The sequence below is a fragment of the Parus major genome, chromosome 12 (assembly GCF_001522545.3).
Source record: "Parus major isolate Abel chromosome 12, Parus_major1.1, whole genome shotgun sequence".
Taxonomy (NCBI): domain Eukaryota; kingdom Metazoa; phylum Chordata; class Aves; order Passeriformes; family Paridae; genus Parus; species Parus major.
This window is the reverse complement of record NC_031781.1, coordinates 1,400,981-1,423,434: the sequence shown is the minus strand read 5'-3', so window position 1 is coordinate 1,423,434 and position 22,454 is coordinate 1,400,981. Positions and strand designations below refer to the sequence as shown.

The 22,454-nt window shown below is 44.6% G+C and overlaps 1 protein-coding gene across 1 annotated transcript in view; it reads right to left on the bottom strand.

Moving 5' to 3' along the window:
* Positions 1 to 20,771, bottom strand: part of PHF2 (PHD finger protein 2) — a gene marked incomplete at its 5' end in the record, with an annotated part of 30,112 nt that extends 9,341 nt beyond the window's left edge. The window contains 16 exons of the mRNA XM_033517540.1: positions 842 to 999; positions 2,093 to 2,166; positions 2,373 to 2,551; positions 2,885 to 3,003; positions 3,585 to 3,704; positions 4,481 to 4,843; positions 5,568 to 5,657; positions 6,063 to 6,154; positions 6,395 to 6,501; positions 7,058 to 7,145; positions 8,003 to 8,165; positions 8,726 to 8,912; positions 11,370 to 11,511; positions 11,988 to 12,148; positions 14,406 to 14,520; positions 20,645 to 20,771. Of these exons, the coding sequence (XP_033373431.1) occupies positions 842 to 999; positions 2,093 to 2,166; positions 2,373 to 2,551; positions 2,885 to 3,003; positions 3,585 to 3,704; positions 4,481 to 4,843; positions 5,568 to 5,657; positions 6,063 to 6,154; positions 6,395 to 6,501; positions 7,058 to 7,145; positions 8,003 to 8,165; positions 8,726 to 8,912; positions 11,370 to 11,511; positions 11,988 to 12,148; positions 14,406 to 14,520; positions 20,645 to 20,771 (2,285 nt within the window). The remainder of the gene's footprint in view (positions 1 to 841; positions 1,000 to 2,092; positions 2,167 to 2,372; positions 2,552 to 2,884; positions 3,004 to 3,584; positions 3,705 to 4,480; positions 4,844 to 5,567; positions 5,658 to 6,062; positions 6,155 to 6,394; positions 6,502 to 7,057; positions 7,146 to 8,002; positions 8,166 to 8,725; positions 8,913 to 11,369; positions 11,512 to 11,987; positions 12,149 to 14,405; positions 14,521 to 20,644) is intronic.
* Positions 20,772 to 22,454: the final 1,683 nt, after the last annotated feature.

Here is a 22,454-nt window from a genome sequence, read left to right as displayed (position 1 = left end):
AGTGTCAGACACACCTAACTACTTGATGATGTGTCTAATCACCTGCCAAAATGTAACTGTAAAATCAATATAAACACTCATCCCATTACGGACCACAGTGCAGAATGGAAAAGAAATTCACAGGGACGGTCAAGCAGACAAGTGTTCATGTGATTATTTCTTTCCACCACTCACTGTTTGGATCACTGAAGGATCTGGTGCTGTACCTTATTGGCCATAGCCCAAAATATCCAGGGTCAGTTCCCATGTTCCCCATAAGACACCACTTAGCCCAGGCACACGTTTCCATTTCAGGTACAGAAGTACCCACCAAAGAGTTTGCTTTTTTCCCCCCAAGCCTTAATTTTCTTAATTTTCTGGTGGGAAGAAGAATGATAACCAGAGATGGGAGGGAGGGCAGACAGTTTCCTTTATCCTTCTTCCAAACACCTGGCATTTGTGGCACCTTATGGAGGTCCATGCCTTATAAAGCACCTCTCACCTTATGGGAGAAATGCTGGCCATTTAGATTCCTTAATTACAACCTCCCTACATTAAAAATCATAATTCCCACCCTCAAGCTGCAGTCACTGAACTCTCTCCTCCTTTTGAATTATTCATCTATTACAGCATTACTGCTAAAGCTGATCTTCAGCATCTACAGATATGAAATTCTCTATTTGTTCAATTTATATCACCAAAATCTTTCCTCCTTCTCCCTCCAGATCACAAGATAAAGGAAGAGCTTGCTTTCTGGAGAATAAGCAGTTACCAAGCTGCAAAATTCATTCTCACTCACACACAACCACAAGAGAGCAATTTTGTTCCCAGGTAAGAGGGAAAAGCATCCCCTGGTGCGTACCTGTTGGTGTTATACTCTAAACCCCCAACTTCCTTGCTTGCCTGCAAAAGATCAAGAATTCCTGCTGAACTTCCACTCTCTTTCTTTACTTTGGAATTGCGTCCTGGCTTTGCCTCTGTGTCAATGTGAAGCAAATCTTCATCTGATGAGTCCTCACTCTGCAAAAACAAGGAAAGGGCTAAAAAAGGTGGAAACTCAGTGAGCTGGTCCCCAAGAACAGCACAGTGATTTCTGCAGCCTGCTGCTCCTCCAAAAACACAGGCCTAGCCCTTGGAATTTGCTTTCTTTAAACAAAAAGAAAACAAAACAAAAACAAACAAACAAAGGACAAAAGCAGGTACATTGTAAAAATCCATTTCCTTGCAGCCTGTAGGCATGGTAGGTTTTTCTTTCCTCTTCCAGAGCTTTGAGATGTGATCCTGTTCATGGGATCAATTCCCTTTAACAGTGGTGTTTCCATCCCCACAGCAGCAGACTGGGAGGATCAGGCAGAGGAATGGGACAGATCTGTAGGGACAGTGTCCTGTGAGGCTCTGGAAGGGAGCTGCCTGCATCTGGCCATCTCTGTGGGGCTGAGATTTCTAGGCACTCTAGCCTGGTGCCTAAGAAAACAAGTTTTTCCCCCTTCCTGTCCTGATTTCAGGCTGCTACAGCACCAGCCCTGACTGCTTGGGGTGTCAGTCTGTTTCTCTGTAAGGAGGGACTCCCTCCTTAGGCTCCTGCACAGGGCGACACCCCTGGCCCCAAACCTCAGCTACTGACTCAGACAGAGGTCTGCACTTCCTCCTGAATGTCCCACACACATACCAGGGAGAAAAGAACTCCTTGGTACTGAAGACCAAACGTTTTGGTCATCTTTGTTTCTGTCTTAACAAACTATTTTGCTTTTTCTGACTTATTCCGGTATTATAATATGAATTTGTATTAACCACAGCTGGGAAAAACATTTAATTTTAATGTCATTTGATTTCCAGCACTGAGCTTCTGACACTGAGCCAGCTCACAGCTGGGCTGTTCCATCCTGCAGGTGAGCTCCAGCCAGGCTCACTGACCCTGCAGGGGCTCACCTGGCTCAGGAGTGTTCTAGACCTCAGCCCAGCACGGGCAGAGAGACTCTGCCAATGGCACAAAACAAACACTTGAGTTGCTACATCACAGGAAGAGAATCACAGAATGATCTGGGTTGGAAAGGACCTTAAAGAGACTCATGTTCTAGGAGTGCCTCCTTGTGAAGGCACAATAACTTCATACCTTGTATGGTACCGACTCCACCTTTGGCTTCTTAACAGGAGTGTGCTGCAGGGCTTCCTTTTTATCTGATAAAACTGAATAAATAAAAAGAAACAAAAAGTCATGTTTTTTTTCCCTTCAAAAACCAGCCCTCCTATTCCACTCACATTTGACTGACAGGTAAGACATGGCTTTCTTTATTATAAATTGCACAGATGTTAAAGATTATATAGATTGTCCCAGACAATCACCACCTAAGGCTTTGTTGAGGAGATAAAGACAAAGCAGGAAATATCCTTACAGGGCAGTTCTCTTTTTGCAGTGTTTTTCTTTCTTCTGATTGGAAACTCATCAATTTTTAATTCACCATCATCTGACACATATTCATATTCATCCCGTACAGGTTTGGCTTTGTCCTCTTTAAAATTCTGCAGTGACCCAAACACGCTGGTATTCAGATGAGTTTTGACTCCCTTTGAACTGGAAAAAAAAATGTTTACAAATCAGTAACAACACCCTGAGTAGAAAACAGCTTGTGACTTGACAGACAATGAGTATCTCTATGCAGAAATGTCAGTCAAATCAAACTCTTTCTGGGGTGCCAAAGCAACTAGAATAATTTTACAAACACATTTCTGAACCTGTGATTTATATCTCAAAATAGAGATATAGAGTGCTCTGACTAGAGCACTAGAAGTTTTAATGATAAGGTATTTTCTACATTGATCAGAAAGGCAGATTTTCATTGTCTTGTATAAAAGTATAAATAGTGACTTTTCAATTTCCTTTCTTAGTTGTCATACTTTTACCTACCCAAGCAACTTCTTATTAGAGAAAGAGAATGTGAATTTGTTGTCTTTATTTCCTGGTAAAGGAGTCTTTTCTGATTTGTGTTCCTCTTCCATTTTTAGAAGTGAATCAGGTTTACTGTTCTGAAAGGCAAAAGACCAAAACAAAAGAAATAAATCAGTTAAATGAGTCATTTATGTTTCAGTTTCCCAGGTGCCCTCAGAATCTAAGCCTGTTCAATTTTCCCTTATTAAAAACCTTATTTTCTCTGCAGGCAAAATGTTTTTTCTATGAGTGAATTTCACTCACCCTTCATTAGCCCTCAAGAAAGGCAAGCTTTTCATCCATAGGGCATAATTCAGATTTCATTAACTCTAATTTTATGCCATTAAAATTAGTTATTGATTATTAGCTATTAGTTAGTTATTGATTTCTCATTAGTTATTAATTTCAGACTTAAACTAGTAGGACTGTGTCAGAGCAAGGATCACAAAAGGGATCTCACTGGTAACAGTCTGGTGTCACTACAGACAAATGGACAATTAAGTATATGCTTTTGAAGAATCCATCTACCCCCTCTTCCTTTATCAGGGATTAATTGATTGTTTCCTGCTTAATTTTCTTTTCTTTGGGGGCTGAAAATTGGTGTTTCACTTGGGCAGAGCCACAAACAACTCCCTACCTTTGGCTTATCATCATGTGGCAGAATTTTACAGAATTTTACCTTGTATTTCCATTTGGCTTCTGTTTTGCTCTTATTTTGCTCTCGAACTTCAAATTTCTCCACCTCATTCTGCTTGCTCACAGATTCCTTATTGGGAACACTTAAAACATTCTTTGCAGCCTGGGAAAAAATCAGGAAAAAGTCCTCTGAATGAGGATGGAGTGTTGGCATATCAGAAACACAGGCTTTATCTGGGAAATAACATGATATATTTTTGAAAACCCCTGTTTATTCTTTCTGAACCCCAAAGTGAAGTTCAATCAAATATTGCTCCTTCAGAGTGTGCAGAACAGCAGCTTCACTTCTCCTTGGTACACCAATGCTCTCCTCTCCCTGTCACCCCATGACAGGTTTCACAAATTGCACACAAACTGTTAGAACTTCAAAAACATTTTAGGAAAGATTTATGGATGTTTCTTCACAAACCATTCCTCTGTCAGTGCCTTGACGGATCCTGGCCCCCACCGAAATCAGAAGCAAAATTCATGCTGAATTAAAGGGCATCAGAATTAAAGGATGTCAAAAAGAAACTTGTTCTATGTGGGCAAAAATGGAAGAACACTATTGTTCTGTTTTCAGAACTCATTCTAGAGTAACATCTCAAGCAGATGAGACACTTTAGAAACAAGTTCATTCATCACTGACACCTTTGGAGATCAGTGGGTTTCTGGGAGGCTCCACACCAACAAACATACCAACATATATACAAAATAACCAACAAACCAACCAAATCCAGCAGCTGGGTAAGAACAGAGATGAGTTACAAACCTTTCTTCTGCTTTTGCAGAGCCAGGGTTTCACAATGTGCTGCACATATTACTTTTGGCATGAAACTTAGGGAGTGATTTTATCTCTCTGAGGGTGGGAGAAGAGGGAGAGGTTGAAACACGACCCACCTTGCCCTTCTTTGGCGTCTCAATCTTGGTCAGAGCCTCCTTGGTGTGTGCCTCCAGCAGGTCGAGGTTGGGGATGGCCGGTGGTGGGCTCTCCTTCGCCTTCTTTCCTTTCTTTTTGCCTTCTCCCTTCACTTTCGGGGTTTTGGGAGGTTTGGGGGGCTTGGGAGGCTTTGGGGGTTTGGATGGCTTGAGTTGTTTGGGAGTTTTCACAGTTTTGGGAGTCTTTTTTTTAGGGAGCTTTTCTACAGGTGGGGGCGGAGGGGTGACCTGGACGGGCGACGGAGCCTCCTCCTTCTCCACAGGACAGATCTCCTCGGCCGTGGGGTTGGCACTGGTGTCTGCTTTGCTGGCTTTTGAAGCATTCTGTGGTTTGGCACAAAGCACAGGCAGTTCAGGCACAGCTGTCCCCTTTCTGAAACTCCCCTGCACCCTCCATTAGGTGGGGAAACAAACCCCAAAGATGCCCAGAGATGTGATGGAGGGGAATCAGTCTGACCGAGGAATGAAGATCCCATCAAGGCCACCCCCAGCTTCCACCCCCACACTCCTCCAGCCTGGCCTGCACTAACTCCAGAGGCTTGGTAGGGAATGTGACCCTCACTGGGCTCTACCATCACGTGGCACTGTTAAATGGCCTGTCCAGGATGCACAAAATGAACAGCCTTCTGCTTAAAATGCTGATCAGCTCAAGCAAAAACCCTTTCCATTTCATTCTGATGTGATAAATATAGCAGAGTCACATTTTATGCCCTCGAGAAAAATTAGCAGTAAAATAGCTGCCCAATTAAAATTAACACTGACTAATTAAAAAGAAATTATTTTCTGCTTAACTTGCCATTCTGACAATCTGACTGCATCAAAGAGGATCAAAGGACCAGAAGGTTTCAGTTTTGAGGTCTCTGGATGTGGTTAGGAATGGGGTGGAATGAAGCACAACACCTTTCTGAAGATGCTGAGCCAGCTGTGGTCACCTTTTGCTGTCACACATCTCCACCCAGCAGGATTTGGGACCACACTCAATGGATACCTCCATGCATTTTATAGCCTGGACACCCAACACAGTAAATATTAAAAAAACAGCACAAACCTCACTTAATCTTATTTCTTTGGCAAGGTCCTTGATAAGTTGTGCTGGTTTGAAGTTTTCTGGTAGTTCATCTTCATGCTCTGCTAAAGCCTAAAACACAACAAAGCCAAATTGTTGCTTTTGTGCATGTTTTCTTCAGAAATAATAATAATAATAAAAAAACCTGTTCAAATGAGTTGTCCATGTATTTTCCTATGTATTTAAATCAATCTTGACTGCATTAGATATTCAAATAAGAATTTTTTTCTTTTTCCTTGTTCTGTATGTTATAGTAACAAGTTGTCCTGAGAGAACAACAGTCAGACATCTTTTTTCAGATATTATTTCATTTTCACAAGTACAACATCACTTTGCTCACCCCTAGTTCTCCCAATTCCTTCTCTTTGGCATCTTAGAATTGGATGTTTTGCAATGGAGATGTTATTTGTTTCAGAATTTCCTCTCTGCTCCAACAACTGACAAATCCATAATATTAATCCAGCCTGCTTCTCCTACCTGTTTTTTAGTCCACGACCTGAAAGCACCATTGAGAATCTTTGCTCCTTGAAGCAGATGAGCAGGAGGTTGTTGTCCAGCTTTATGCAAACCTGAGAAAAAAAATCAGTGTCATTTAACCACTGACAGTTGTTTACAGAAACCATTGAATTTGAAAATTGTAGCTGGGAAAGCTGAAGTTAACTTTTTGAGAGTTGGTCCCCACAAATGAATTCCTACTACAACCTGATGGTAATAAGGTTTTTATTGTGTCCCAAATCCAGCTGAGCCTTCCCACCCCGTGCTCCTGTCAAAGCTGAGCCATCAGGGCAGGCAAGGAAATGCAGTTTTACCTTTGAATTTCTCTAGTAGATGCTTCCCCATATACCAACACGCCGTTTCAAAGTTGGGAAACTGGGTCAGACTGACGATTTTCAATCGCCTTTCTACTTCATATGCCCTGCAAGACAAAGCCACACAACCTGAGCATGGCAGAGCACCAGAGTGTCACACTTTGGGTCACTTTGCAGTGGGTCCCCTCTTTGTCCTGCTGCCACACAGGCTGGCCTCGGGCCAGAAGCACAACGTGACAGCACCAGTGAAGTACTGAGGTACAGATGGAGGGTGGTTTTATGGCATTATTTGCCCAGAATCAGTAAAGAACTGCTCATATGGTCTTACACCAGGCACAGAGCCCAGCTGAGCAGGTGGGGGCTGATCCAGCAGGGAGTGGCAGGTGCCAGGGTAAAACTCCAGGCAGTGAGTAACAGTTCTGCCTTCAGGATGTGGCCACATCAGCCCAGGCACCTCAGACATCCCCCATGCATTGCCAACAGGCCTGAGGACAGCTCAGGACAACTCAGCACAAGGGAACACGGACACAGGGGACAAAGGTGGGGCTGCACCAGCCAAAACTGCCCAAGAACTACACCAGCATTACTGTCAGTGATTCATTATCACTGATTTATTAAAAAAAATGAGCCTCTACATAACTTTAGATTTTAAAGACAGATTACCTCATCTGCATTTCCACACTTAGACTGTGTAGAAAATGTCCTGCAAAAGCCAGGCAATCTACTGGAGTTAGAGTTGCATAAATCCAACCTAAAAGAGAGAGAAAAGTCCTCAAGACAAGAACTTGAAAGCCATTAGCACAGACTTCAGTCCCAAATGATGGCTACACTTCACTGAGCACCTTTCTCCACAGGTACCCAGAACCACACACACTTTGAACAAAGCTGCCTCTGGTCCCTTCTTTGTTTTGCTACATAATGGCAGCTGCTTTCCTGTCTCCACAAAGACCTGAAAGAGCCCAACATGTGCTTTATCCAGTGTCAGAATCAGGTGTTTTCCAAACATGTATTTTCATACAAAAATCTACTCAAGCTAGCGAATCTCTATAAATTGCTCTGTGTTTGTTCCACCATCTGCTCCACAGATGGTCATAAGAGAAACACCTACTTTCCACTTTTTACACCCAAGGTAAAAATCTAGTGTGTAAACAGTTGATGCAAGAATCTGCTCACAAACAGTGATCTGTAGTTCCTGAGTGTCACAGGGGACTAATGTCTGTGGCAAGGATTTGGGGGTGTCATGGTCAGAATGCAAATTCATTCAATGGAAAGAAATTGTGTGTTAGGTGTCAGAAAGCAGAAATTACATAGTGGATACAAAAAGAAAACTCATGACTTACTACAACCCAGCTAGACCATGAGTGCAACACTCTCCCTACTAGTTTAACTTTTAAAAGGCTGCTAAAATATTAATAGAAAGCAGTAAAAGTTCAGATTTGTTTTGGGTTTTTTTGTAAGCACATGAAATAAAACCTCAACTGAGAATTAGACTCCATACTTTGTCAGAGAAAGTTGACAAATCCCACCCCTCTGGCATTTTGGATGATATTTTGGAAGATTTTGGACACTCTAAAGGGTGAGTATCTCCCTCCTCTCCCACCTGCTCACCTGATGGGATGAAGAGTGTCTGGCCTTGTTTAACGGTGCACTTGTAACATTTATCTACTTGGTCTGCAAAAAACATCTCACTGTGATTTGCTGCTGACTGCCAGCGTTCATACAGAGAAATATTTGCAGAGGCTGGTTTGATGAGATAAAAGATCTTTTCTCCCTGAATTAGAAATATAAAATTAGCAGTGAGCAGCCAAATCAAACAACTCTGCACTGGCGTGCACACACAGACACACAAACACACACACACAAATATTTATCTAAATATACATTAACATTGTGTATTTTGGCAGTATTTGAATAAAATTAGTCAGCTATGTTGAGAAGGGGCTGAAATAATTAAATCACAGCTGACCACATCTGCTCAGAATTGTGGGAGTGATGGTAAAAAAGGTTCACAGTGCCAGGTTCCATCACTCTGCAAAAATAGGATGTGGTGTCTTTAAGGCCTAGAGTGATGAATGTGCAGAAGGCACTAAACAAATATTAAAATCCTAATAGAGAGAAAATACACAGAGGACTTCCATGCTCCAAGTGCTTCCTCACTCAGGAGACCCTGGCACCCCTGGGAGTGCACTCACTCAGAGCAGTTAAGGCTCGGGTGCAACGGGACAATGACAAAAAAACCTGAGAGCTGAATTTTGGAGAGAATTCTATGATGGTCTTTGTGGATAAAATTGAGTTTGTTACCAGCTGCCCTCGAAAGCCAGTGTCCCTCACCTTCAGCACGTGGTACCAGGCAGAGGCCCCCCCAGAGTCTATGTGGAAGTCAGTGTAGCTGTCCTTCACGCAGATCAGACAGTACTTGGTCACTTTGGGTTTAGCCAGCAGAGCATCATCAGGCCAGTAATTCTCCACCCAGGACAGCTTCTTTACAATGTCAGGAGGCTCCACAAAGCTGGACATCCTTACAGAGAGAGTGGAGAACAGACAGGCAGCTTTTAAAACAGAGCACCAGCACCCTGCTACAGCAGGAAGCAAGTGTGACAAATACTTGCATGGCAAACTGGAGCAACTCCTCTCATGGCAGTGGAACTGCTCTTCATTCAGAAAATTAGGGAAAACTGTTTGCAGACAGAGATTTAAGGGTTTTTAAGTGTGATGACAGAAAAACAATCCTTTGCCTTCTTTCAGCAGTATCATCTACAATCAAATATGTGCTGGCTGAAGTTTTCCAGCCCCTGCTATGCAGGCTCTGGTGCCAACACTGCTGTGATCACCTTCCCAGCCCCCTCCAGAACAGAAAGTGAAATGTGTGCACTTGGACAGAAATCCCCTGGCAAACTGTCAAAATTAACTTAATATTGAGAATCCAGATAACAATAACATTAATGCTAATGGATAAATAACTCTTGATCTGATGCTGAAAATCAGCAGTCTTATTTAGATGGACTGTTAAAAAGCTCAGATGGATATTAAAAGCTCAAAAGAAGGAAAAGGTCTAATTTGGGTTGATAATGTTAATATATTTTATATATATATAAATATATAAATATATATAAATACATAAAATATCTATCTATTAATTTATGTATTTTATATATAAATTATATATATATATAAAAGATATATAGTTCTATAATTTATATTAATGAATCTATGTACTTAAGAACATACTCTTACTGGATGTGTATCTAAATTTATACAAATTATCTTCATTCACATTGAACATATATTCCTAGCTATTTATTTATTTATATCATTCATATATTATGTTTTAGTCAAATACATAACATGTACTATAATCACAGCTAAGACAATGCAGTGGCATGACAACCAGATATTATTTCATCCTAGAATGTGCTAAATTTTAGATTCAAATAGTCCAAAATTTGGGCTGATAGTGCAGGAGGTGAAGATTCACTGCTAGACACTCTAAAATACCACATCACTAAGAGTATCTGCACTTCAAACCAGTATTAAATGCTCCTGCATGTCATTTGTGCTCAGTGTCAAGCCCCAATGACAATAACTCCATTTCCATGGCAGGCAGGATGGAGCTGTGCATTCAATTAAACTGTCACTGTCTATGCTAAGAAATAAAATATTTGCTATTAATGTCTCGATTAGCAGAGTATGAACGACAGCTCCAGCAGTCCTTCAGGAAAAAAGACATCCCATTATTTGGGGATAATGGCAGAAAGCTGAAAGAAATCCCTGCTGAGGATCCTGGTGGTCTCAAGCCTGCAGTGAGCAGAGCTGCTCTCTGCAGCAATGGGGATGAGCCAGTAAATCCCAGCTACAGGGATCAGGGGAATGCCTGGGAAAAATGAGCTTGTCATTATCCACCAGCCTTCTCTTTTCAGCCTTCATGCTGAAGCAGAATGCTCCCCAAAACAACCATTCTTTGTTTCTCTGCTGACATTCATTATCGTCTGTGTAGTGTGTTTGTGTGTAAAAGGATGCTTTCCTTTTCCTGGTGCTTCCCTTCTGGAAGCATCAGCTCCCCCAGAGGATCCAGGGCCTGTGAAAATATCCTGCACAGCTTTTGGTGTTGGGTACCTCAGAGCTGCCCCTGCCACAGCTGGAAGGAAATCACTGCTCAGTTATGGCAGCAGAGCCACAGAGAGCACCAGGCAGTGCCCTCAGCATTGGCATCAGCTGATCATGGAATCACAGGGTGCTTTGGGCTGAAAGGGACCTTAAAGATCATCTCATTCCCATCTAGTCCTGGCCAGGGTCACCTCCCACTATCCCAGGCTGCTCCAAGCCCATCCAGCCTGGCCTTGGGCACTGCCAGGGATCCAGGGGCAGCCCCAGCTGCTCTGGGCACCCTGTGCCAGGGCATCCCACCCTCATACGAGGAATTCCTTCCCAATATCTGATCCCTCTGACCTGCACCATCACCCCCAGCATCACCCCGAGCCTGAGCTGCAGTCAGACAGATCACAGGGCAAAAGCTCTGAAAGCAGAACTAGAACACATGCTGTAGGATTACAGAATTACAACAAAAATCCAAAGTTATTTTCCCCAAAGGACACCCAGTGACATGTTACCCTACACCTAAAGTCAGAGCAACCAGAAGCTACTAAACAACTTTCCCTAAGGAGAAAAAGCACTTGGGAAGGCAGAGGCTGAACCCAGCCATATATCCCAGATACAATGTGGGATTCAGTAATTTAAAATTATAATTTATATATAATTCTATGTAAGTAATATTAATTTATTAAATTAATAATATATATTAGTATATATATTATTATTATATTATAAATTAATTAATTTTAAAATAACCACATATGGTAGTATAGTTTACAGCTATGTTATTATATAGAAATATGTTATATACAAAATAATAAATTAAATACAAATGAAAATCAGGATAAATCTGTAGTAATTACTGTGCAGCAGGCTGGACACTTACCTGGTGTCAGAGAACTCCAGGTTTGTGACATTTAAGACCCTTTTCCTGTTTGTGCTGTAGTAGTAATCCACAAATTCCTTGAGTTTCATCTTGCAATCTTTCTGCTTGGTGACATCAGTGACATCAACACTCCGCTCTGGCCCTGCACACAAATCCAGTGGAGAGGAAGGGTTGATGGACAGCCTGCCTTGCCCCTTTTCCATGCTTGGGGGTGAGTTAACCTGCCCAGAATCATCTCAGTCTTCTAATTTTCTGACCTTTTCAGCCTTTGGGTCTTCCCTGTTGCTTATGCATGTACCCACACAGACACCCAGGCATGGAAGAGCTGCATATACATAAATCCCCATCAAATGGTGCTTTTGTAGCCATGTTCCTGGGAAAAGCATCCCTTGATCCTACTCTGGCTGCTTGTGCAGAGCTGTGGAGAGCAGTGCAGGCTGGCTTAGCCTCACTGCCAAGCTCACACAGAAAACAAGAGTGACTTAATTGCTAACTACAAGCTCCCACTACATAACAAACACAGAGACATGGCACAGACAGTGTTTCACAACACATTTTCCAGTTTTCCATATGACCAGTTATGTGTGTAAAGCAGCTGAGCTCCAAGCAGGTACCCACCAACATAATTCTCAACATCACTGACGTAGAAGGTGGGAGCAGGCACTGCCAGGCCCAGCCCATCCTTCTTGGGGACCAGGATGGGCTCTGCAAAGCCCTTCTCTTCCAAATACTCCACTGTCAGCTGGCTGCCTGGCACCTTCAGCACTATGTCCTCAGCACTGCAAAAGCAAACACAGATTCAGTGGTGAGGGGCTCCACGCTGAGTTTGGAATGTTTGCTGCTGGAAGGGAGACACTGGGAAAAAGGAATTACAGGCAAATTAGGTACATAAGCCAAAACCCCATTTACTGCAAGGCACAAAGGGCACAATAAAATCGTGCAACATCAATAGCTCAAGCCTCCTGCTCCAACTACTGGGAAGTCCTAAAATAACAGCTTATAGCAAAAGAACATTTTGCTCAGCTGTAGGATCAGCCAAGCTACAAGTGATCAATGTTAAAGGAATTAATGTTAAATGCTTCACTCTCAAGAAGGTGAGATTTAAAATGTTACCCTATCTCAAATAAATGGCCCTAGAAATGCCTTGCAAATAATTTTAAAGCAGTCAAATTATGTGCTCAGGGAATATTCTGCAGATCATTTTGAAGTGGCAGGGACACCTTTCACTGTTCCAGGCTGCTCCAAGCCCCAGTGTCCAACCTTGGACACTTCCAGGGATCCAGGGACAGCCACAGCATCCTGTGCCAGGGCATCCCCATCCTCCCAGGAAAGAACCAATGTAATTGTTAGCACTGCTACTCTTGCTACTCCAGCACTATTTTGGTATTCAACATTTTAGAACAGAATTATATGAATTGTATTTTTTGCCTTTTTGCTCTCTTCAGAGTTCCTTTTGACCTGAGACCCTCCCCAGCACTCACTGGGGATTGGCATTCCCTGCCTTGTGCTGGGAGTCACCAGGGATGCTCCTGCTCTGAGCCCCCTGTCCTCTCCAGCACCCTCTTGGTGCTTGGTCTGTCCCTTCTGCACATCCCATTCATTTTCTTTGGAGAAGGAAATTCTTCCACAAGACTTTGTGTCCGAGCCCCAGATCTTGCAGGCATTTCTTTGTGCTACAGACCCTCCTGTCTCAGGAGATTTCATTTGGCAGCAGGATTTTCTTATGCACACATTAATGAGTAACAAAGAGAAAATATGGGGGGCTGTATTATTTATAACCATTTTGGAGTGACTCAAAGATACTGTATGTGTGAATGCAGTCTCAGAGGCCACCTGAGGTTACTGAAATCAGTCTGCCTGGGCCATAAATATTTTTTAAAATGAGTTGTGCAACCTATCAAATTACAAAAAAAAAAACAAAAAACCAACCAAACAGCAAAGATAGAAAAACCTTGCAGGCCCCAATGGAAATAGCCAGGCAAGTAAAAATACTGGATCCTGAGCTCAGCAAAACACACCTGTAAAAGCCACAGAACACTTTCCAGAATTATTTTCATTTTTTTCTTTAAGCAGCCTAAGAATAGTATCTTAAATTAAATGTGAAATTAAACTCTCCATAAAAAGGAAGAAGTTCTGTGTTTACTTTGCCAGTCTCCAAGGATTATTCTAAAATAATTAGTTATTAATAATTAAGGATTTATTTGGCTACAGCTTACATTAAAGAGCCAAAAGAAAATGATCACTCTCGCAAATGGCTGTGGAGCAGCCTAATAACATGTGGGACATGTCACCTAACAATTAGCACCATTCACCACCCCAGTGAGAGAGCCTTTGTCACCAGCCACTGAGCACATCATTGTTCTGGCCAAGATGGGGACACACTCCAGAAAAGCCATTAGAGTTTTGAGAACTGGAGAATTCTGACCAAGAAGTGGGTTAGTTTCTTATGCAAGTGGATGTTTTAGGGGCCAAGATCACTCTGGCTCAGCTTGGAAAAGGCTCTGGGGAGCTCTTACTGCTCCTTTCAGTGCCTAAAGGGGGCTTAGAGAGTTTCTCCAGAGGCAGAGAGTGATAGGACAAGGAAGAAGAGTTTTAAACCAGGAGAGATTTGGATTGGATGTTTGGAAGGAATTGTTCCCTGGCAGGCCCTGGCACAGGTGTCCAGAGCAGCTGGGGCTGTCCCTGGATCCCTGGCAGTGCCCAAGGCCAGGCTGGACAGGGCTGGGAGCTCCTGGGACAGTGGGAGGTGACCCTGCCATGGCAGGGGTGGCATTGAATGGGCTTTGAGGTCCTTTCCAACCCAAACCATTCTCTGCTTCCATGATCCTTGCCTTCCCAAATTCCAGCACCTATAGAAATCCACAGGCTCTGTGCTCAGCTGAGAGATCTGAATGCAAAAAAGGGAAGAGCCTGGGACATCTGCAATCAAACAGCACTGATTTCATCACCAATACTCTGCAATGCTTCCAGCACAGACCATCCCCAGCCTCACAGGACCCAGCACTGCCCCTGCACCCTGCCCACACCACAACCCACCTGGGAAATGTCCGACTTCGAAGCTCTTTTATAAACACTTGGCTCCCATTCTGTACAGGCTTGACGTCTGTTGTCTGGCCAGTGTCATGCTTATGCCAATTTCTTTTCTTTTTCACTGAAAAAGAATGAATTGGACAGCTATGTTAAGTTGAAGATAATTATTAAGATGTTGGCAGGAAGGATGAATCTTCATTTAATTTCTTACACAAACAGGGTGGAGAGAACCCCCTCCATGCTGCAGATTTCAATATTGCTCTCAATGCCCCATTAGACAATTGTGGTGCAGCTAAAGATCCATTACAGAGCAAGCAGAGAGCATTTGGGACCAGAGGGCAGCAGTTGGGTAATTGCAGCCTCACACAAACACCAGCTCTGGACACCCTGGGCTCTCACTCCCCCTCATCCTCACCAGGAAACTCCCAGAAACTCCTTGGGCAGCCTGCAGGACAGGTCTGTGGGAGTGCATTTGTCAGGAATTACCTCAAAATAAAGCTCTGTCCAGATCTGACACCAAGTTTGATGGGATTTTAGTGTGCCCTACACACAGCATGGACAGGGAAGAGGAGGGGAGGGAAGAGGAGGGAAGAAGGAAAGAAAAAAAAGGGAAAGGGAAAGGAGAAGAAAAAGGAAAAGGAAAAGGAAAGAAAAGAAAAAGGAAAAGGAAAAGGAAAAGGAAAAGGAAAAGGAAAAGGAAAAGGAAAAGGAAAAGGAAAAGTTAGTTGCTAAAAGTGCAGGGAAGGGAATTTATTCTGGCTCAGACCTGCAGCTGATGACAGATTGAGGCCCCTTGACTGTGTTCCCAGTGAGGGATGGACACACAGGATAGTCCAGCAGGGATAAAGGGCCAGCAGGGATGAGCACACGTGAGCCAGTCAGGTTTCAGTGTGGTTTTGCCCTGCCTCTGACAGCTGGATAACACAAAGCAAGAAAAACTGGTCCTGCTTTTTCCCTGAGTCAGCACTATCTCCCTCAGCTGTTCCTGCTTCCACAGTGTCCAAAGAAACTCCCTTTGGTAGGAACTGCCTTTTTCCACATTTGTATCATTTAAACCCTCTGTAAACAGAATTTTCATATGTCACATACTTTCATTTTCCACCCTTGTTTTGCATTGTGAAACTCAGTATTTCAGCCCCAGTCCAGACCTCTTATCAGAACAGTGAGGGAAGGCAGCAGACTCCTCACGGATGGCACCCACTCCTCACTCTTTGCACACACACATCCACACACTTTTCCATTCCAAAAGGAATCCAGAGGCTAGACATATGATACATGAGATTTGGAAAGAGAGAATTTTGCTTTCCCGACCACAGCCCTGGAATAACTCAAGGAAAGACATCTCCCAGTGAGTCCATCCCAGGTTTTGCACAAAGCATGTTGGGTTTATTAGTTCCATGCAGGCTCCAGCCTAGCTGGAGATATTCATTAAAGCTGCTAGTTCTTTATCTTAATGACTCTCAGGCTTAGTGTATTAATTCAATGCTCCTGGTAACAAAGGAAACAAGCCTGGCTTGAATGCCAAACCTTCCTCCTCTCCCTCCCTTCGCAACCTCCACCTCCTCCCCCTCTCAGCACATCCGAATCCACACCACCAGTGTGCTGATTGCACTTGCACTCTGAGTGCAAGTCCCAGGGAAAGAGGTGTCACTTGCCACAGGAAAATTAAACAGCTTATCCTCTAAGCACGTTCCTTTATTACACCCCAGACAGCTCGGAGCGTGGGGAAATGGCAGAGCAGTGCTGAATGAACAAATCCACTGCAACTCTCCCAAAACCTCCGTGGAGCTCTTTGCCTTGGCACTGAGAGCTGGCAGGGGTCCAGCTCTGCCATGAACCTCCCACCCAGCTCTACCATGAACCTCCCCATCCACCTCTTCCATCCAGCTCTGCCATGAACCTCCCATCCAGCTCTGCCATGAACCTCCCATCCAGCTCTGCCATGAACCTCCCCATCCACCTCTCCCATCCAGCTCTGCCATGAACCTCCCCATCCACCTCTCCCATCCAGCTCTGCCATGAACCTCCCATCCAGCTCTGCCATGAACCTCCCATCCAGCTCTATCATGAACCTCCCCATCCACCTCTTCCATCCAGTTCTGCCATGAACCTCCCATCCAGCTCTGCCATGAACCTCCCACCCAGCTCTGCCATGAACCTCCCATCCAGCTCTGCCATGAACCTCCCAATCCAGCTCTCCCAATCCACTTCTCCTCATCCAGCTCCCATCCAGCTCTCCCCATCCACCTCTCCCATCCACCTCTCCCATCCAGCTCTCCCCATCCACCTCTCCCATCCACCTCTCCCATCCAGCTCTGCCATGAACCTCCCAATCCACCTCTCCCAATCCACTTCTCCCCATCCAGCTCCCATCCAGCTCTCCCATCCACCTCTCCCCATCCAGCTCTCCCCTCCAGCTCTCCCCTCCAGCCCTCCTGCAGAGGCAGCCCAGATTCCTCGCCCTAGAGGAGGGGCTGTCTCCTGGATGGCAGCTGGAGTCCATTACACTGCATCAAACACTCGACCCTTGGCCATTTCCAGCCACACTTTCTGTATTTTATCTTTGCCATGAACACCACAGCAAGGACTAAAGGCTCATTCCCATGTGCAACAGATCCCAGCTTTGGCCAGAAAAGGTACTTTTTGGTAATTTGTCACAGATTTCTTTTTCTGCAGATCTTTCTGATCTAAATTTAACCTTTGGGAAGCCCAACATCAGAAAAAGGGAATAAACTTTTATGAAACCATCTGAAAATGAGAATTCACAAGTATTATTTAGTAGTATAGTAATAGTATAGTAATTAATGTATATTAATGTAATAGTAATTAATGTATATTATTTCAACCCTGTTTGTGTAGAAGGGATCATCAGCTTGAACTCTTAGGAAGAATGGAAGGGGCTCAAGCATGGGATGGGGCTGCCAGGGAGGGGCTGGAGTGCCCATCCCTGGAAGTGTTCATGGAACAACTGGACATGGCACTCAGTGCTGGTGATCAGTCCCAGGCTGGACTCAGTGATCCTGGTGCTTTTTCCCAGCCTAAATGACTGAGTTGGAAGGGACTTTAAAGCCCCTCTTACTCCAGGCATGACCAGGGTGCCTCCCTAGAGCAGGGACACCCAGGAGCATCCTGTGAGCTCTCTGCTGATCAGCACCACGGGTTGTAACTACTTAAAGCCAGCTCACTTTTGGCTCACTTGCAGCTCTGTAACTCCACTGATTCCAAAGGATTTCTCCTGATTTTCACTGCTGCAAATGAGGCAGCAATCAAACCCAGCATTTCAGACTGTGTTATGAAAATGAGCCAAGCCTGCCCAAATGAAGCCCTTACATTTTATTGAAATGATGTCAGAAAATGTTGGATGAATATGGATGATTTTTCCCAAAGAGAAGTCCCTACACATTTCATTAAACAGGAATGGCTTAAAATGCCATGTGACAGGAAGCAATCTTCTGAGAGCAGCCACTCACCACAGTGGTAATGTGGAAAAATGTAAGGAGAGGAAAATGATTTTTAAATTTGACATCTGGAAAACATATCTGGTAGAAGGCAAGCTCCAGAAACACACGTATATTTTTAAATCCAGACAAGTTGCATAACAGACAATTGGTGTCTGTGTTTCCCTTTGCTAATCTCACAATAATTAAATCCTACCAGTGAACTACTGGCGCTGGAACAATTCCTACCCCTTTATTACAGAGCTGATAGTGCTGGATAACGGGTCTGAACAGATTCTGGAGCAGCCAGAGCAAGCAGAGGAAGCCCAAGCCCTGCAGCAGGACATCCTCCATGCAAATTCCAGCAGATGGAATTCACCAGCCAAGTCTCTCCCTCCTTCACTTTATTCAGCTTTTAACTCCCCTGGCCTGGTGTACCCTGCAAGGACAGGCTCCTTTTGTCCACAGGATTCACGATTCTACACATTAATAGAGAAAATTACTGCACAGCTTGTGACCTTGTCACCAAAACTTAAGGTAAGGATAGCAATCATTTATGTTTAAATAAAATTTTTGCACTTCATTTCTTTGATGACTGGTGTTGAATGTCATTAAAGTGCCTGTGCTGTATTCAAAGGGAGAAAAGGAAGTGTCTTGCTGTCCTACAGAATGGATGTTGCTCTGTATTCCCACCACGCTGCATCCTCGGAGAGAAGAGGGTCAAGGGACACCTTCTGAGACCCCACCTGCAGAGCTGCCCCAGATTTGTGGGCCACATCAGAAGGACATGGAGCTGCTGGAGTGATCCAGAGGAGGCCCTGGAGCTGCTCCTGGGAGAGCTGGGGGTGCTCACCTGAGAGGAGAAGGCTCCAGGGAGAGCTCAGAGCCCCTCCCAGGGCCTGAAGGGGCTCCAGGAGAGCTGGAGAGGGACTGGGGACAAGGGATGGAGGGCCAGGACACAGGGAATGGTTTCACTGCCAGAGGGCAGGGATGGATGGGATGTAGGGATGGAATTGTTCCCTGTACCAGGGTGCCCAGAGCAGCTGGGGCTGTCCCTGGATCCCTGGAAGTGTCCAGGGCCAGGCTGGACAGGGCTGGGAGCAGCCTGGGACAGTGGGAGGTGTCCCTGCCATGGCAGGGGCAGAACTGTGCTCCAGCAGCACTTTCTGCTGGGCTGCATTCTCTGGGACACATCAGTGGATTTTTATTTGGATAAAAAAACCTGGATAGACAGAAACCTTTTTAAAAACATCAGAATGTTGTTGTCAATTCAACTCTCCTCATCATAACTGATATATTAAACTTGCAATCTTTTTATCAAAACTGCCATGTCTTAAATTCTAGGATGACACACTCCAGTTTTTATAGAATTGATATTCAATTCCTGATTATAGGCTTTTGCTGCTTCTGACTGGGTTTTTCTCCTTACACTGAAAAGTAGATGCCTTTCATCATTTATAATTAAAAAAAAAGTGAAATAAAGTATCAGACCCATCTCAGTGTTATGCACTGACACTCTCAGAGGCTGGAGATCCTGTTCTGCTGCTTCCCTCCTGGCTTAGGAACAGTCTGGGAGTGTCTGCAGTCACCCCACCTCCAATCCCAAATCATTCACTTCAAAATCATTTGTGGTTATTTATAAAACAAAACACTAGGAAGGCTGAGCCTTCCAAACCAGGACATTTTGTAGGGACAAACTGATTTTGTTAAGTCTTTCAGAACAGCCCCCCAGCAGGGATTTTGCCAGCTTCTCAGTTGGACCCTCTGGGAGACAGGAACAGCTGCCAGCTCATTCAGGTTTCCAGTTCACATTTGATTTTTTTAAAAAATCACAGTGGAAATACAATTCTATTTTTTGCCCACAAAACAAACCCTTCAGACTCTACTCCATTCCCACTAGAAATTTTTTTAAACTTTGACAAGTAAGGCAATACAGGAATAGTTGCTTGGGTTAAAAAAAATCTGGATTTTAACCCAACAGGAGTCACTTCCCAGTTGTCTCTTATTTGACACTAAATAAAAGATCATCAGGATTCCCTCAGCTCCAGCAGATGAGCGTGGTGCTCTTCCTCTGCAGGATGCCCTGAGGTTGCAGAGCAGCAGAATCCTCCCTAGCAATGTTGGTTATTTATAATAACTGGTTTTCAAGCAAAGCATTTCATCTTTCACAGGGATTGGTTTCTTTTCTTTCTTTTTCTCCATTGTATAATAGAAAGAATTTGTGAATTAATCTGACCAAAGCAAACACATCCTACAATTCCTTCCCAGACAAAACTCCCACTGAGATCAACTGTCACTTCTGCTCAGGGGAAACTTTTCCTGTGAAAGAACTGCAAGAATTGGCACCCTCAGTGAATCCTACAATTTTGACTGACACTGAAATTGCTGCAATTCTATATCCAGGCCAAGCACAACAAAGTGCTTCTTACTTTTCTCATCTGCAGACAGAAAACACCATGTAGGTTCCAAAACTCCCTCCATTAGCACTCAGCTGCCTCCACAGGGAATTTCTAGCCCACATCACTGAGTGTGGGCACGATTCATGCAAGGAAGGACACCCAGTTGTTCCTGGGGCTGGGGAGTGCAGTTTTCCAGGTGAGTGCTGGCCTGAGCTCACACATGTGCCCAAGGCTGCAGCCACAGCTCCGTGATCCAACCCACAGCATCCTCCCACTGACACCTTTCCTCACCTTCTGGTCTGAATTCCAGTATTTATGGCACACAATACTGAGGTGTGCCTTTTGTAATGGCTGAAATCAAAAGCTCCTGCTCACACATCTCCACCCTGCTGGGTGTCAGGGTACTTACAGGTCGACTTCCCGTGGGTTTTCTCACAATTTGGACAATGATAGATGTCAATATCTGGTGCCTCTTCCTCTTCCACACCAACACAGCTGTAACACAAGAAGGTGAATCTGGCATTAGCCCATGTCCAAGCACATCATTAATGACGTTAATGACTGTCTTGATTGGACACTCCTGGTTAGGTTCTTTCTTCCCTTGGACTGACATTGATGAGAGAGAGGCAGTTTTCTCTCTTGTTTGGACTTGGTTGTCTATTCTTTTCTTATCAGCATTACAGGGTACAAGGAGCTACGTGCACTAAGATAGAAAGGTGCAAAATGGCCAACAAAGATCTTCTTCAAGGTCTTTTATGTGACCATTTACCCAATCAACAAATGCCAAGTAAATTATTTTTTTTAGTGATCCAATGACCCATCACCTGTGTGCTGCACCACAGCATCTTCTATCCAATCACCCACTGCTACCCAAAAACCTCTAGAAGAAGATGAAGAAGAAAGAAGGAAAAGAGACAACACCCTAAATCCTCCATCTTGTCTTCTGTTTTCTAAACTAGTTTAAACTCCAAACTTTCAACTTTTTCACCCAGTGACTTAAGAAAACTTTCTAATCTACACACTTACACTCTTAGTTTTTTTTATTTAACCTTAACAGTTGTTTTCAGGATGTTATATGAAATTCAGTGCTTTCTTGGATGTCAGAGCCAGGTACCAGAGATAAGGGCACACTCTGTGCCTCTGACTCCAACAAATGATGTGTTTTCTGTCTGCCCAGCAGAGCCCTGCCCAAACCAGCTTTGGGCCCATGTGCCCTGCTACAGACAGGGTTTGTAGCCTGCATTCCTGAGGGGTTCCTCCAAAAGCTGCCAGCCAGAAGCCCACCCAGTAGCCCACTGAGGAACTCCATGAAAACGTGGCAGAGTCCCACAGAATGGGTTTTTTCCAAGGAGACTATTTTGCACCTACACAGAGCTCTCCCAGCACCATCCCACGTAAACCTGATTAACAAAACACATCTTCACAAAATATGTGTGGGCAGCTGTGAAGTACCAGAGGGATCTTGGCAAGGGAAACCACGTGCACAACCTCCATAGGTCCCACCTCTGCTGCAGTGTAGGAAGATGAGGAGGTGAAGCAGCTGCCCAGCTCAGCACTCCTGGCTGTGCCAGGATGTCACCGAGGTGGGTTTTGGATGGGACACAGCACCCTGGGCACAGCCATGGACAATTCCCCGAGAGCACAGTGCTGGGGAGGAGCCAAACACACAGCAAAGCATTAAACACCCGAGACAAGAAGCTGCTGCACAGTGTAAGCAGCCAGCCAAAGAACCCAGGCCCAGCAGGGCACTGTCCTGCCCAGGGAGGAAGGGCAAAGGGAACCCTGCTCCTGCTGCCTGTGTCAGGAACAGCCCAGGCTGCAAGGCAGCACACAGAGAAAAGGCTCCAGTGGGATGCTCTGGAATCCAGCCCTGCTGCCTTGGCTCCGTGGGACCTCAGCTAGGCAAGATCACCCCTGAGAGGCATCAGAGGCACCTTAAGCTCCAGAACAAGCAAGGCTGGATCACACCGTGCCAAGAGCTCTCCTGGGCTTTCTCTGCTTCATTGCCTGCAATGCCAGTGCTCTGCAGGGAGCAGGGAACAGCTGCCAGTGCTCTGAGTGAGCAGAGAGCATCTCTTGGTGCTCTGAGTGAGCAGAGAGCATCCCTCAGTGCTCTGAGTGAGCAGAGAGCCCATCTCAGTCCTCTGAGTGAGCAGAGAGCACCTCTCAGTCCTCTGAGTGAGCAGAGAACACCTCTCAGTCCTCTGAGTGAGCAGAGA